The 17,027-nt window shown below is 38.6% G+C and overlaps 1 protein-coding gene across 1 annotated transcript; it reads right to left on the bottom strand.

Moving 5' to 3' along the window:
• Positions 1–2,526: 2,526 nt before the first annotated feature.
• Positions 2,527–13,930, bottom strand: gtf3c4 (general transcription factor IIIC, polypeptide 4). Its single transcript, XM_030149658.1, has 5 exons — positions 13,592–13,930; positions 8,063–9,814; positions 5,918–6,048; positions 5,437–5,525; positions 2,527–2,781 (listed from the first exon to the last, which is right to left on the bottom strand). The coding sequence occupies exons 1-5, from the start codon at positions 13,904–13,906 to the stop codon at positions 2,717–2,719; spliced, it is 2,352 nt and encodes a 783-aa protein (XP_030005518.1). The 5' UTR covers positions 13,907–13,930; the 3' UTR covers positions 2,527–2,716.
• Positions 13,931–17,027: the final 3,097 nt, after the last annotated feature.

The raw sequence follows: 17,027 nt of genomic DNA, 5'->3' as shown, positions 1-17,027 counted from the left end.
TCTGCTTAATTTTACATCTGCATTTACTCATTAAAATTAATCGTAGGTGAAATTTCTCCTTGTTGATGCATTATACACTTTATCTATACAGTCCTGTTTTTGTAGAAGAGGTACTTTAATAACAAAGATACAGCAATATGGGTGCATTTCCTGAAGTACGGCCTCAATTTGCAAAAGGTAAAATGCAAAAGATAATGTTAAATATTATTTGCATTTATGCTGTAACACTGCTATGGCAATGGTTTTGTAAGGTTTAGGCACCAAAAAACACAATTGAAATTAATGTAGAGGTTTTTATGCCTGTTATTTGAAGTAAATGTGTCACATTTTCTGCAGCACAACTTTCAACGTGGTGCATTTTTGATGGGATTCAAAGGGGGAATATGTGGGAAAGCTGAAAACACTTCTTAAATAAAGTATCTGAAATCATGATGGATAGAGCAGGACTCAGGAATTCGATATGGTGTTTATCTGTTGAAGACGACTAAGAAAAATGGATTGAAGATTATTTTTGCCTCCCATACTGAATTCTCAGACTGAATAGTTGTATAAGTTTTGAATCATATTTTATGTCCGTGTTGAGTCTATATCGATTTTTGACTGACACACTTCAGTTGAAACTTTTGCACTAAATCCAAAACATTTACTGTGAGATCGAACAACTTGAGCGAGTAGTAAAATAGTCATAAAACAGGGTTTCGACCTGTTTAAAACCATTATGAATTCAATTTAAGACCTATTTTTTTATCCGTACCGGCATGAAATACTGTATGTACTATGGATACGAGGGAAAATCACACTGAATAATTTACACTGAAGTAAAGATGAAGATATTTTTTGATAAGGAGATACCACATTGTATCATGGCAGCTGTCTGTTCCGACAAATTAAGACCAGGCTAGAGTTTACATTAGAGCTTATTGGTTTTATGTTGATTTTTTTTGTTTGTTTTGTTACAGTGTGAGCAATACTGATTATCTCCAAAAGTACATGTAATTTTAAGGGTGAAGTTTCTAAAAGTAACATTAACTTCACGATTCAATCAATTTTTAAGAGCTGTCAGAATCAGATTCATTCACAAGACATTCTAAGGCCTAAAACACAGATTATTGGATTTTAGACTTTTTAAGGAACCATAGAAACCCTGTAAAGATAAATCTTCTGTCAGGTTCAGTATTTGTGGTGAAGTTTTTGCTCTGCCACTGTTTATTCCAACACTGAATGATGTTTGCAGCAATGTTTACAAAAAAAATAATCGCACCAGTAACCCAGAATGCAGCAATAGTCTATGTCTTGCAGGCACGCACTGGATAATGTGATAAATGATTCACTTTGCAGTAAAATAGAAGAACTTCCCATATCCCAAACGGGCTGAATCTTCACAGAGTCTCAGGCCAATAAATGCCAACACTGAGCTGAGATATGTGGGTGTTCAAAGAATGAAATAAAAAGGGTCCCCTCTCTCGAAGGCCTCAAATGTCGGGAGCTGAGCTGCCTCCCCTCGCCTCGCCCTGGGGCTGGCTATCATCTCCTGTGACACCAGAGGAAGGGCAGACCCACCGCACCTCAGCAGGGCCGGGGGATGTGAGGGGATGAGAGGGATGCGAGGGGTGGCGGTGGAGGGGCGGGCCCAGGCTCCCAGGTCCAGCTTTGTCTTTGATCAGCGGCCGCCGACCTCCATGTCTCCAACATAAGGAAAAGGGGCCGAGGGGAGGAATGGAGGACATGCCTCTGAGCCCGTATCCCCTCCAAATATAAAAAAAAGGGTTAATTGTATTTAACAATATGCTCCCTAACCCACCCATCACCACCGCCGCCACCCTCCCCTCCTTGATTAGAATTAGAAACACATCTGGCGCCATGTTCTGTCCCTCATTACTGCTGAATCTCATTACAACCCGCTCCCGTGGGAAGGACCGCGCCGGGTTTTTAAGCACACTTTTCCCTTTCTTCCTGCCTTCTTCCTCATCTCATCTGCCTCGCCGCTCCTTCTTTTCTGCGTTTACATTAGCGGAAGTCCTCATCTGAGAGAATGACTGAGCACCAACGCCCCCTCCCCTCCTCATCCACCCAGAGCTTGGAAATTGTTTTACAGTGCCAATTAAAGTAGGTATGTTGAGTTTTTTCCAGAGTATGTATTATTCAGAATGTATTATTTGTTGCACTCAAAAAAGAAGAGAAAAAAGGAGAAAAAAAATAGGACTAGCAGAGTAAGTTCCACTTACTTGCAATAAAAAGTACACCAAAGGTTTGAAATACAGTCAACATAAGGAAAATGAGGGAGCTTATTTACGGTGCCCTGAAGTCTTAGTGAATAATAAAAACAGCTGCATATAACCACATTTTAAACTTTGTTTCTTTATACCCTTGTGCAAACACTGTGTGACTGGGAATTAATTTTAGGAGGGGAAAAGAAAGAAAAGTAAAGCCCAAAATGTTTTGCCTCAGTGAAAAATTAATTAAAAGTCATGCAGCTTCTCCACACACTTTGTAAGCTGCACTTGTGAGGAAAAACAAGTTTAAATGTATAATGAAAGCTTTTTATTTGCACTTTTTAGATACCAATATTAAGTAATAAAAACATGAACAAAACACATGAAATAAGAAATTAAAAAAACAGTAGGAGTGAACAGTGTCTGAATGTTGGACCCTGCATCAGAGGAAAAAAGCCCTGATGGTCACAGGGAAGCCCTGAGGTTCCTCTGAACTTTGACCTCTAGATCATCGGCGAGTCGCAGAGTGTACAGGGAGCCTGAAGGATCTTCTTTATCCACGCTGGATCTGTGGGGAAAACAGAGGGTCAGCTTCATCTTGCAGGGTTTAGTAAGACTTCATGATCAAGGGGAAATGACCATGAACAAGTTGATGAACAGTAACAACCTATGGTGTTTCCTCATCTACTGTGTACTTCAAAAAATTAAAGCATGAAGGCAAACCTCCCGAAAATAATGAGTTTAAAGATGCCATTTCATGTACACATCATGTAGATGAGATGTAATGTTGGAGCCATGGTTGTTATGGTTCCTGTCAACTAAAACTAAGAAAAATTTTAAATTGCCAAAAATATGAAAAACTAAAATGAACACTAAAACATGAACTGTTAAAAAAAAAATATCAAACTCTGGGTAATATGAACTTCATTTCAATTTTCCCCTGAATGATAATGGCTCATAAAATGACTGCACAATATTAGACTTTTATTAAACTGTGATTTTGTGAATCAGATTTGATGTCACCCATTCCAACCTTTTATAAAACACGGCTCTTCTCATAATAACCTGACCTGGAAATGAAATAAAACTAGTCAATTTCCCAAAATAAATACTAACAAACTTGTCAAACCTAAAAGAATAAATGAAAACTAATTAAACTTTAACTATGATAAAATAAAAAAAAAAAAACTGTTAAAATAAGAAAAAAGGTCCCAAAATACAGACTTTGAAGAATCTTTTTTTGTACAGTAAAATGTTTAAAATGCTGTTAACCATTTCTAAAACATTAATTGTTAATGTGATGATTACAGCAGACGCAATCTTTAGAGCTCTCTGATAATTATATGATCTACATCTAGTACAGACTGAGAAATAAAATCTTTTTAATAAAAAGATTGAAGGTATGCCAAATTGAAGTTGTTTCAGAGATTGTTCAGCTTAGTCTACACTCTCTTATTAAAATTCAATTAGTTTTCATTTCTCCATTTCACTTCATATTGGTAAGAGTCATTGGATAACTTGGTCTCTTGTTGTGCCCTCGTTGATATTCCTGCATACAGTGCTGTATATTTGTACATACTTCTATAAAGTACAGGGAGACTAACTTATCGACTGACAGTGGGGGGGTAGGGATGTTCATTATGAGGTACACATTATCTGTGCGATTTACATTTATTGTGAAATTCACTAAAAAGAACTGCAATAAACCACTTACTCCCTTGCATTTTTCACTTGTATCGGTCCACATTTCAGAGTTGAAACTATGAATATTAAACCCTGGAACTGAATGAAAGTCATATCTTAATGTCCTGTCCTGTGCTGGTGAAGTGTCAGACATTACAAACTATGCAGCCTCCCTAATACGCACAGTGGTCATTAAATGAGGCCTTAACAATACGCTATAAAAAACAACTGGAACGTAGCCTGTCAAAGAATAAAAACAGTAACCTCACCAACGCTCTCCAGCGGTGACACCCTCCCTCTTGTGCACCAGGTGACAAATGCCCCAAACATGTCAGTCCTTTATTAACCATTTGTTAATGTCAGAATAAAACCACACATAAATATTTTATTTACAAACCAATTTAAACCGTGAACACTGTGAAAAGCAAGAAACCTGTTACTTGTGTTATTGTTAAATCAATACAACAAAAAAAAAACCTCTGCCACCCTTGTTTCACAACCAAATATAGATCGGTAAGATGTTTGGAGACGGCAGGCGGGATGATGGTGATTTTGACAGATGCCACAATAGTGCAGACCTGTCAGCCTTTAGCTCAGATAGGCTGGAATGACCAGGAGTCGTGCCGCGGGCTCTCGCTCAGCGAACACCGATAAAGACCTGAGACTCATCTGACAGACACATGAAGCTGATGCTCAAACACTGGGAACACTGGTAACCACAGCTCTCACCAGTGCTCTCAACATGGAACAAACATTTTGAGGCTGTTGTCATCCACAATGTCAAACGTAATTGACAGAAAAGATGACAGAGCAGCAAAAAAAAGTCAATTAATTGATCTAAAGTATATAAATCTGCAACTATTTTGATATTTAGTTGGTTTTAGTCTTGTCTTTTTCAGCTTTTATATGTTTTGCAGCCTCTTTAATTTGACAGTTTGTTGTTTTTTTTGGGTGGAATAAATGCAAAATAAATTTATGTGATATATTTTTCACCATTGTATGATACGATGCAAACAAAATAGAGAAAACGGTCTGGAAATGAATAGTTAGTCTCAGCCTTAAACAATTGCCATGTGATCATGTGCCTTGGCGGGATAACTGAACAGAGGTAAAGTGGTTTTGACATGCAGGCAAGTTTCTGTTTTACTTCTCACATCTTTAGAAAAACACAAGCAAATGTGAAAGTTTGAGATACTTAAGACAGAACTAGGTTTAACTTTTTGCCCTACAAATGTCTATGAATGTGTCACAGCAGTAAAAAAATAAAATAAAAAAATACAAAAGTTCTAAATGAAAAACTCTGCTTTCTGACCAGTGATTTGACTCTTCAGACTGTCCTGAAGAAATATAATTGCAAAAAAAGGCCTTTTAATTAATTGGTGGTTATTAGGTTTTTGAGCGAATTGAAATCCGAAATGTCAAGCGTTGATCTGAGCGTGCAAGCGGGATGAAGGCCGACGTTGAAGGTGACAGGAGGAGATGGCTGATCCAGTGTGTGACTGTGAAATGGAGGTGGAGAGAGATGGAAAGTGGCGCTTACCCTCAGGCTCTGGCAGTCTGGCGATGCTATCCAGCAGGAGGCAACGTCTGAACGTCAGCGTCTGGCAGGCCTGGTATGACAACACACACCTGGAGGAGACCGGGAGGGAGGCATTAGAGAGCTGGCTGGCAGGGACAGAGACACGCACACATCTACATATATATACACACAACACACACACAAAAATAGAACAGAACAGCCACTGATGGGCACAGATTTCCCTTTCAGTGCCCACTAGAGGCAGCAAGTTCTCCTCAACTCGAAAAGAAAGCAGGAGGAATGTTTGATGGGAACGGTTCATGGGTAAATATCAAAAGGTGGGAGGCTTGATTACTGTGCTGTGAAGATAAATAAACCGTCAAAGAAGGCTTTAAAATTCAATTCATGTCCTGACTGAGGGACTAGAGCATGTACGCTGCTCATGACACTTGTAAAAGCAAAAGAAGCTTTAGCCGGTTAAGATTGGAGGTGGTTTCTGTACCTGAGCCACATGTGACCGTTGTTACAGGTGGCCTGTTTGGGTTCAGTGAAGGGCAGCACGGACTGACACAGGCTGCAATGCTCCGAAAACGTCTGCTTGTGGATCTTCTTCTTGATGTGACCGATCAGGACCTAAAACACAAAGAGGCTAAATACAGGCACAACATGGCTTAGATTTCACTTTCAAATAAGGTGTATAATGGAAGCAGCGACGACATTAACCCATGAAGACCCAAACATCCACCTTTGACCTAAAGCATCTACTGATTTAAAATGTTTAACAACTTCTGATCCACTAATCCTGTCAATACATGTAAATAATTGGTGTAAAATACAGTTTGTCATCTTTTCATGGTCATCAGATATGACCCATTTGGACGTTCAGAAGCTCTGTAGTGTACATAGAAACACCTTCATCTTCTACAACACTGATCCACCAGTAAAATCCATGGATTTGATAAATGACAGTGGCTGGAGACACATATTTTTATGTTCAATTAATCATATTTAGTTGAGAAGTCATTTTTTCTTTTTTTTTTTTTACACTGAAAAATGCTAAATACAGAGAATACTGTAATAAATGGTGATAAATCAGGGGTGTCAGACTCATTTTAGTTCAGTGGCCACATTCAGCCCAATATGATCTCAGGTGAATTATAGTAAAATAATAATAACAGTGAAAAAGTAAAATTACACATGGTGCTTGCTCTTTATCCAAATAAAAATTCCAGACAACCCTTTTATACTTTTATGCCTACTTTTCTGATTGACATTGTACCTGTTTTGTGTAGTAGAAAAGTTCATTTTAATAAATGTATAAATGAATGAATGCATAATTTGCAGTAAATTATGTTTTACTGACAGAATGTTTTCAAAACATGAAGAATCACAAAAGTGCATGGCTATCACACAAACAAGTTTCACCAGAATCATTCCAGTACCAACTGGTTAGTGAAATCATATCAAGTTTTGTATATGCTTTCCTCATGTATTTCTTATCTTACCAGACAATGTGCCTTTGAGTATACTCTAAAATTCGACTATGAGAAACTTTTTTCCATATTTTATAAAGACTTTCATATAAAATTCTAGACTTTTCAAGGTCTGGAAAACAGCATTTCAAAATTCCATACTTGTTAAGACTTTCATACACGCTGATTATAATATGAAAATGCTTACGTCCACAAAGTTTCCTTAAAAGTCTGGTTAATATGAACAACCTAAAATGTCTTAAGAGAAGTAAGTGCAATTTTAACAATATGATGCCTCAGTTTATCATTCACTCACGTGCATTACCATTAAAAATACACAAAACATTTAGTAACAGACAGAATATTGTTAAAATTGCACTTCTCTAAGGACATTTCTGGTTGTTCATATTTGTTCAGGTTATTCACATTTTTTGTAAAAGGATAGTTTGTAAATGTAAAAAAATTTATGTAATTTTACTTTTCTACACAAAAAAAAAGAGAAAATTTGCGTTTTTTTTATTATTTATAGGTTATTATGATGATAGTATTTTACTGGTCTAAGCCACTTGAGATTAAATTTATTTGGACATGCATGATCTACTACTAGTGTGAAAGACAATTAGTGTCAGTCAGAAAATTAAAGAGGTAACAAGTCCTAGGTTCATTCGATTACTGGAAATGTTTAGGTACAACTATTTAAAAGAGTTCAAGTATGTTGTGCTTAGTATTTGTTGGATGTTTAGTATGAGGGAAACTCAGAAAAAGTTCAGAATTTTGTTTGAGTTGACATGATATGACCCCTGCATAAATACCCCGACTGCTTTTAGACAGACTTTTCTAAATACTAAAAATAATCAGACATATTTGATTCACTTTAATAGCGTTACTGTTGTAATACTGGACAGTTGGTGGTTTACCTAAAATATAACTGAATCTGCTGCTTCTTGTTGACTTGTGACCAATTAAACCATGAAGTGTTTAAATATGTCGGCATTTTGGACTTTTAGTTGATCAAAACATTTACAGTTGCCACATAGAAGTTTTGAATGTTTACATTTTTTTAGTTTATATTTTACATTTATATTTCTCTTTCTGTCTGTATAATACTGAACATTCGCAGGAAAACTTGTAGTGTAAAGAAGGGGTGATACCGTATCAGATGAAGTCAGTTTTACCTCTGCAGCTCTGTCACTGGAGTCTCTGCCCAGGTAATCGATAAGGCCACAGGTGGGTATGCTGGTGTTCTGAGTAATGAAGGTATTGAGGTACACCACCCCCAGAACCTTCTTTATATTTTCCCTCATTAGGTGGGTCTCCACATTATTGATCCAAGCCTGCACCTCCACAATCTGCTCCTCCAAGTTCTCCTTTTTTATTGCTTGTCCCCCCATTACACTGCTTTCTCCGTCTTGTACACCGTCTTCGTCGCGGTCTCCGTCCTCCTCTTCTTCCTCTTCCTCTTCGTCCCTTATTAACACCTTACTGTCTTTGTGCGTGGGCTTCCACCGCTGATCTATCCGAGGTGCCTGTAGTGACTGGTAAAGCATCCGCACCAAAAACAGCTTCAGACGCCACAAGTATGGTGCGTCTGTTTCCTGTATCTTTTGATCAAGTTCTTGCTGCAGTGATGCAGGGATGCACTTGTTTTTTAAAATATCCCACCTCAGGAGGTCAAGCAGGTCAGCCATTTTGTACAAATTCTGTGAGGGGGACTTCATCAGTATTGAGGCTGCCATTTCTGGTGCTTTCAGGGTCAGAAAGTGAACCTGGTAAGTCCTGTTAACTGGGTGACAGCTATCGACTAGGCCTTGTGTGCTTGCGAGTGCGATGTAGGCTCCGTTATGGCTCACCGCAATCCCGTGCATACGCCTCCCTGTCAGGTTTTCAGGCCGCAGCATTTCCTCTTGTTTGAAAATCAAAGTGTTTTCTGTAAACGTTGGCGTCAGCTTTTTTATCCAACCGTCCGAGGAACACGTGTACACTGCGACGCCGTGGTGACTGACAGCCAGGGAGACCACAGGAAGCGAGTGCATCCCCGCCACGTGAGAGTTGTGCACATTAAGTCCAGCATTTGAAATCATGAGTAAACACCAGAAGACATAACATCCACGTGAGGCCACGATGAGGCTGCAGCTGGATTTGGTGATCGGGTGGATCATTGGGACACATTTGATGTTCTCCACTGCGATCTCGTCACATTCCTTCCACAGGCTAACTGGGTGTCGGAGGGTGAAGTAGCCTTTGAGTCCAGACAGGCTGACCGGCATGATCTTGACCGGCCCCACCTCACTGCCGATAATCAGCCCACTCATTCTGCGATCTCCATTTTCATACTCCCACCACGCCAAGTCACTGGGCCTACTCACGCCCGATTCAATAATATCATAAAACACCACGTCTTCCCCATTTGTGAAAGGTAAAACAAATTTCCACAGAACAAGATCCCCATTTTCCATCAAGACAGCGAGGAGAACCATCTCTACATCTATACACGAGTTGTCTGGCATAACTTGTTTAATTGTATACACACTTGACCACTCCATCCTCAAAGGCGTCTGCATACGAAAACGCCGCTGCAGCTCCTTTAAGTCCATCAGATTTGCCTGGGGTGGCTTGTTGTCCTTCTTGGCGTAGCCTCGCTCTTTTAGCCTCTCTCCATACTTTTTTGTGAGATTGACTAGTAGGTTCCACTCAAGTCGTTTTAGGCTGTTATGAACTGTGAGTCTGTGGTCGAGCGTTAAGCAGGCGAGTAGACAACGGCCGCTAGCGTCGCAACCTAATGGGGACCAACTGGCATATTTTATCCCTTTGTGTGTTCCCACAGATGGATTCATCACTCTGTCCGCCAGAAAAACCTGCCTAACTGTGGGGTCCGAATGTGTAGAAAACTTCTCCATGGCTTCTGCTACTTCCTTTGCTGGTCCCACCTGAAAAGAAAAAAACACAGTTAGGTCTAAAGATTAGGTTTAGAGCAAATCGTTTGAACCTACATCTAAACTTTAGGCGCCACAAGTTGAAAACCCTGAAAACACTGAAATACTTTAATATTTTTGATAACACAATATTAAAGATGTATTTCAGTTTATTTTACCTTTTTACAAATATCTAAGAATCTGTTTTTAGATTTTGTTGTGTCTGTTGGTATTACATCAGTCATTTATAACATTATGACCACTGACAGGTGAAGTGGTAATAATTAAGATTATCTCTTTTCAACAGGAACTGTCAGTGTGTGACAGCATAGTAGGAAGCAAGTAAACATTCGGTCATTTAAGGGGATGTGTTGGAAGCAGCAAAATGTTCAAGTGCAAAAGTGTTTGATAGCTGAGCATTTGTTAGCCTGGCCAGCCATCAATCTCTTTCAATGAGAAATCCATCTGGAATTGCAAGGCTTCAATCCAAATATGATGGTGGAACTAACAGGTGCCAAGTAAACCAATCACAGATAAGACGGACGTGACGCTTTTGTCAGAGAAACTTAGAATGCAGGGGGTAATCTGTAATTCAATCATATTTGAATCAAGAAAACAATCAACAATATTTGTAAAGAGATTTTTGGACTTAGAATTGACTGACTCGCAACAAAAGAAGTTGGTGCATATGATGCATCACAAAACACCCACCCCCCTAGACTTGTGATTGGTTGGTACAGAATAGATCGGGCATACTTCACAGCGATTGGCTCAATTCCAGACTGTTTTCTCAGTTTTGAGTACCCTGAGAACATGGGATGGCTGGCCAGGCTAAGCATCTGTGGGAACTTATCATTATCACCACCTGCCCAATGCTGTGTAGCCCCCCCCACCACCACAACCTCAGGTCTGGTCTCTACTAGATCACTAAAGACATGCTGTAGTATCTGGCACCGAGACGTTAGCAGCAGATCCTTTAAGTTCTGTAATTTACAATGTGGGGGATGGCTCAGATTTGCTTGTCAAACAGATTCTGCAGACTGGACTGAGACCAGGCTGTCCTTCCTTTGTCCACTTTTGGTCGGTACTAATCCATGCAGATGATGGACTCCTAACAACAGTTACAGTTGTGGAGATGTGACCCTGTTCTCACCATCACTGTTTGTCCCTGGTCAAAGTCACTCAGATCTTTACATTTGCCCATTTTACTGTATTCAACAAGTCAACCTTACAGAGATCTTGCTTTGCTGTCTGATGTATTCCACCCACAGAGAGGTGCAATTGTATTTGTTAATCAACATTATTAACACTGAATTTGTGTATACTAGGGATGGGAAGATTATCTGATACATATCAATATGCTGACAGGGGTAGAGAAGCTGCGAGTGAATGAAAAATTTGGAATGATATCGCGATGCATCAGTTGCTGAATGTTTGTATCAATAAAATTCAATCTGTTCAATAGAATATATTTTTACTTTCATTTAAAAATGTTACTCTTTATTTGAGTAAGTTTTTCTTTTCTGTAGACCCCCGTTAACATGCGCCATGGATTTGTGGATGTGTACACTCACTGCACACTACAGTATGAGCTCTGCGGATGCACTGTGGCACGAGCGCCACCGATGAATACTGTAATGTCTGTATCTTAGAAGACATAGAAGGGAGGTGACAACATGGTTTCTAAACACGTACTTTTTACTATATCAACTGTATTGAATACTGCCGAACATACTGGAGATACTTCCTTAAACGGTGACATACATGTCTAACAGCGCATCCCAGAATACCTTGCGCAGGTGTCTCTTAAAGTGACAGAACCTTTTTTTCTGTATTACCTACATTACAAATACATTACATTACAAACTGATTCGGCGAGTGAGCAAGAAGTTTATTTGTTAGAAACACACAGAGAAACGACTTTGGAAACAAAGTCCTAACCTTTTCACCTGACTGTATGTGAGGCACGTGTTATGAAATTGCACAAAAGCCACTTTGTGAAAAGTCATGGTCTTATTTGATAAATAATCAAGGTCATTAAATTGCAGTACAATTTTTTTTTTTTACCAGAATGAATTTGTTGAATCAGAATGTGCTTAATCGCTCTGTATCATGATTTGGGTGTGAATCATCATCGTATTACATTGCGAGGCGCCACATGCATGTCTTTAATATATTGAAATGGAGATGCTGTATCGAGATGTGTATCGTATTGGCCTTACAACTAAAATTCCCAACCCTAGTGTATACCAGCTAAGTCAGACACAAACTCCTAAGTTGCCAAGTTCAGCAAAAAACGGCTATAAGTAACAAGTAACTGCAGATAGTTACAGCTGCAACTTAGAAATTAATCTGATATTTGTAATATTCATTAGTCACCCAACTATTAAGAGTTCTGCTTAAATAGTGGTCTAATAAGTGCAAAAAAGGAAAAAATAATAAATTAAGTTTTCTTATTTCTAAAATCAATATATACGTTTTATTTGAGTCATTTTTAGTGTTAATGTTTTTGTACCTCAATTGTGAATAATATATGCTGATAACATATATCATCAACACCAATTAAAATCTCAAGTATATCACAGGTTTGTGCATGTTGACCTACATATTGAGACGCATTAAGAGGAAATAAAGAGAGCTAAAGACTGAGAAGAAAAGTACACAGCAAAAACAAAACGCCTGTCTTTACTATATTACGATCCGCCTGCAAACAACCGCCTGGATGATGCATCAGTATCCTCACACACATTAAATGAGGCTCCTAAAACTGCTTTAATTACCTTCTCCACCGTTCAAAAACCAGATCCCCCTCTATTTAAAAGCAGTCTACAATATCTGTAACTGATGGCAGGAAACCAGCCTTGTCCTTCTGTCACTGCGCTTAAGCACACTATAAAATTAAGCAGCATTCAAGTACATTATCTGCCAAGTTTAATTTGGAATGAAAACGAACCTAAAAAACCATCATGTTTACATGCCAGAGCAGCTGCAGAGACAGATTTACCACAGCAAAAACATTTGTCAGAGATTTTGCATTTCTTTTTTCATCAACTTCTGTATGCTGAGATGTTAATAGTTCATTGACTAAAAAATAAAAATGTCCACCACTGCCAAACTAATAGCATACTACTGAATATTAAATTGGCATCTTGACATGAGTAGACAAAAATAAAACCAGCAGAATCACAGATGTCACTCTGTATTCACTAGTGTATTGTGAAAACAGTTGTGGTTCTTACTGATACTCCCCAAAATATGTTGGCATTTGCACTGAAATGTAACTTATGAATTCAATTGGGAAAATGAAACAAATATATAATTAAAATAATCCTAGGTAGTCAAAATACCATAATGAAATACATTTGATTATTTGTATTTTTTATGCTTTTCATTCCTGTTCATGAACATTTCCCATCAACATTCATGTTATATACAATCCTTTGAAATAAAAGACATTTTATTTTACACATCCTGATGTCACTTATGTATAATACAGGGCCTTGCAGAATAACTGTAAAGGCGGGTGTAATTGCTCTTTAACTGTGTACCTTTATGAAGCTCGTTAGCTGTAGTTAGGATTGTCAACATTAGGATTGATAACCATTTAAATCAGTAAATACATCGCCTAACTTCAACCAGACAAATACAACTACCATCAAATTAATCGTTTTTATCCAGTGTTTACATCCCAAATATAAGCAGCTGCAGCATTTAAGCTAAGCTAACCAGCGTTAATGTACGACCTCTGGGGAGTTCCATAACCCGCGCAGGGACAGATTTCTGCTGATTTACCCGCAGTTTGAGCTCTTCCGTCGGAATGCCGATGGAGGTCCTGTGCAGCGTCAGGTCCTGTGTGTTGCTGTGGACATCACACACCAGCTCCATCACCGACAGGGAGCTGGTGGTGCATGCGGCTAGGCGGTGGTCCTGAGACCAGGTGAGCGGCTGCAGCCCGCACACCGGAGCCGCAAGAGGGACCACGGGCTCCCGTCTAACCGGTGCGTGCTCCGGGCCGGTTAAGGCACCTTCGTCGGTGTCGGGCTCAGTCTTGATGACTACATTTGGAAGCTGTGAATCCGCCGAAGTTGACGGACTGGCAGCCGCCATGTTTACTGCGCAGAGGAAGTGACGTAAAGTGTGGCGGGAAAGGAAGGCGGGACTTCCTCCGCGCGGTTAAATAGTGCAATAAGTGTTTGACGTCATTAAGGCTAGCGTTTCAGGTTACAAAATTTATAGGCAGAGGAAAAATTAATCATTTCCATAAAAATTTCAAAAACAGTCTCAGTTTTGTAAGAGCTTAAGTTGCATGGTATGTTTCGTATCAAAAACAGGCAGATTTGGATGTGTTGGTTGTCCAAAAACTCCCACTGTTTCATATGCAGTGAATACATAACCACAAAGAAACGATAAAAAAAAAAAAGCTGAACACCTCCACAGAGTAAATTTATCAAAAGGAAAATAAATTGATAAACAAATCTATTTGGAAGATTTATTAGTCATTGCCATTTTTTCCAGATAAAAATGACTAGTTTTTATATGTTTATATGTTTAGATATGTTGATTGTTGTAGATTCTAGCCTTTAAACAGACGTAGTTGTGAAAAACTTACAGGAAAAAACATTATTACTATTACAGGATTATCACCTTATAAGTATTTTAGTACTTTTTCATATATTTTGCAATGAAAATATGAATATTCTTTGAGTAACATGAGCACCTGAAGTATAAAATTCAATTTGTATCAGTTCTCATCATAATTACAATGTATTAACTGTTCATGGACTTCTGATCTTAAAAAATGGTGTGTTCTGTCCACAAATCAGAAGGTTGATGGTTCATTGCCAGTTTCCCAGGCATTTGGCCAGGACACTGAACCCCGAGTCCAACTCAGAGGCTGTGCGACTGGTTTGTGAATGGGTGAAGGAAACAGAGTGTGAGGCACTTTGAGTGTCAAAAACAGAAAAAGACTACGTGAATACAGTTCATTTTCACCATCACTTCTCTCAGGAGATTTACAGTCTATGGAGAGTTTACAAAGTCATGCAATTGAGGTCGCTGCAGTTCTTTTTTATCAATTTTTATTGGCTTTAGGGAAGTCTTAAAATAATAAAATGCATATTTACATGACAACTGGGCAGACTAAAATATGAAAATGAAATGATTTAATTGAATTCTGGCTAACTCGACCATATAGATCTAGTGGCATGACCATTTTCTTAACACTGTTTTCCAGCATTAAGAATAAAGCCTTTATAATACTTTATTTTGAGTATTATTTGTACTTATAACCACATTATTTATTACATCCCATTTCATGTATGTGATATACTGTATGTTCATTTAATACTTTGCAGGCATAATTTGTTTATAAAACCTTGAGATAACAATTTGAAGTGTTTCTTTACATGTCAAATGAAAAACGACATATAAATGATATTTTCATAATTGTATTTGAGATGAAAACCAGTGTGATTTGACTTAATGTCTCAGAACAATAAAGCACACACAGCCTTGGACAGTGTGTCAGGACTTGCACATCCTTGTGTTAATTAGATGAGATTAGATGAAACTTTAATGATCTCCACGGGGAAATGTTGTAATCTATGTGACATATTCATTTAAACAGGATAGGACTGTATTGAAACAACACTGGCACTCCACAATGACATATTCAACACTATTAGAGGAAAAAACATTGAGCCTGATTAGTTGCAATATGTTGTTTTGTATTTTTGGTAAATGGGACTTTTAAATAATAGGTGCACAAGTTAATTATTATTGAAATATAGCTGCAAGCAGCGATTTCCCGGGTTCAAGGCAACACAACCAGTTAGTTTGAAGCTTTAGCAGCTTTATTACGTTTAAATCAGAAATATGTAGGACATGTTTTTTGACAACATTAGCAGTTTATTTGAGCTACTTTACCTTTAAATAATGAAAAAATACCTCTTGAATGTGTGTGCAATTCATCACCAGTCATACATATAAAACACAACTGACAATAAGCTACTTTTTAAAGCTTAGGTTGTGACAAAAAAAAGAGCCAATTTCACACGTTCTCAAGATCCATGCAGTGACTTCCTCTATACAGATTAAACTTTTTTTTTTTGTTTTGCCATCACAGCCATACACAGTGAAACAAAAAATATTTTACTATGTTCAACACACTGATGAAGGCATGATTAGGTTTCTGAATGTTACAGAATAAGATAAATTCCACAAAGAAAAGGACTGTATGAATGACACATTCACTACTATAAGAGGGAAAAAACGACTCTAGTCACTGACGGACACAACATCAGTCATTTCAACTGTCCGACTGTGGCCACTCTTCACCAACATAGATCATTAATTGTCACATTTCATCACTAATTAATATAAATATGAAAACTGTCCCCTCCACCGTTGAAGTCTCAGATATACATCAGCATGCTCCGTGCGATGAGTCACCAGACGCTCCTGGACTGGTCAAAGGTCAAACTGCTGTGGTTGGATGCAGAGCTGAAGAGTCCCCAGCAGACAGTGATTTGTTACAGCCCTCACATGAAAGCGCCTCTCGCAGTAGCTGCCTGACTCCCAGCAAGATGACAGCGGGATTTCAACAGGCAGAGTTATTTGTCACAAAACAAATTGTTACAAATCTGTGAGACAAATATAGAATAGCGCACCCACCATGTTTTAATCTCTCATTTTTCTGTCTTTTGTTTCGATAATCGAAATAAATAAATGAACGAGGACCATGGTATGTTTCATTCTTAATGAAGCGTGTAGTGAATGAATATTTCAGACACCTGCTGTGTGTCTTTGGTGGGTTTTGACTGGGGACCCAATCCCAGTCTGGGATGTATGAATGTTGGATTAAACATTCATCAAATGCTGTCACAAAAACTTTATCCTCTCCTGTCAAACACACATAAAGACGGAAACAGGCCAAAGAAGCCCAGCCAGTGATGTGAACCTCAGCCAGTGGTTTACTCTTTGTGTGGTAGTGGAATTATTTAGGCTGTGTTGGAGTCATGTCTGAGGGTATATAGGTTGTGTAGTGTGGGTTTATGGATATGGATGGGGTCAGCACAGGTCAATCCCCTGCATCTCTAATATCCACCTGCTGTCTTGTTATTGCATGCGGGTTCCTCCTCAGCCTTCCAACCCTCAGTAGACCACATCCTCTGCTCTGAGCCCACTCCAAGTGTCAGTGGAGCCGCTTACATGTATCTTGCGAGGAAGC

The sequence above is a fragment of the Sphaeramia orbicularis genome, chromosome 12 (assembly GCF_902148855.1).
Source record: "Sphaeramia orbicularis chromosome 12, fSphaOr1.1, whole genome shotgun sequence".
In the NCBI taxonomy this organism is placed as follows: Eukaryota; Metazoa; Chordata; class Actinopteri; order Kurtiformes; family Apogonidae; genus Sphaeramia; species Sphaeramia orbicularis.
This window is presented reverse-complemented; position numbering and strand designations above follow the sequence as displayed.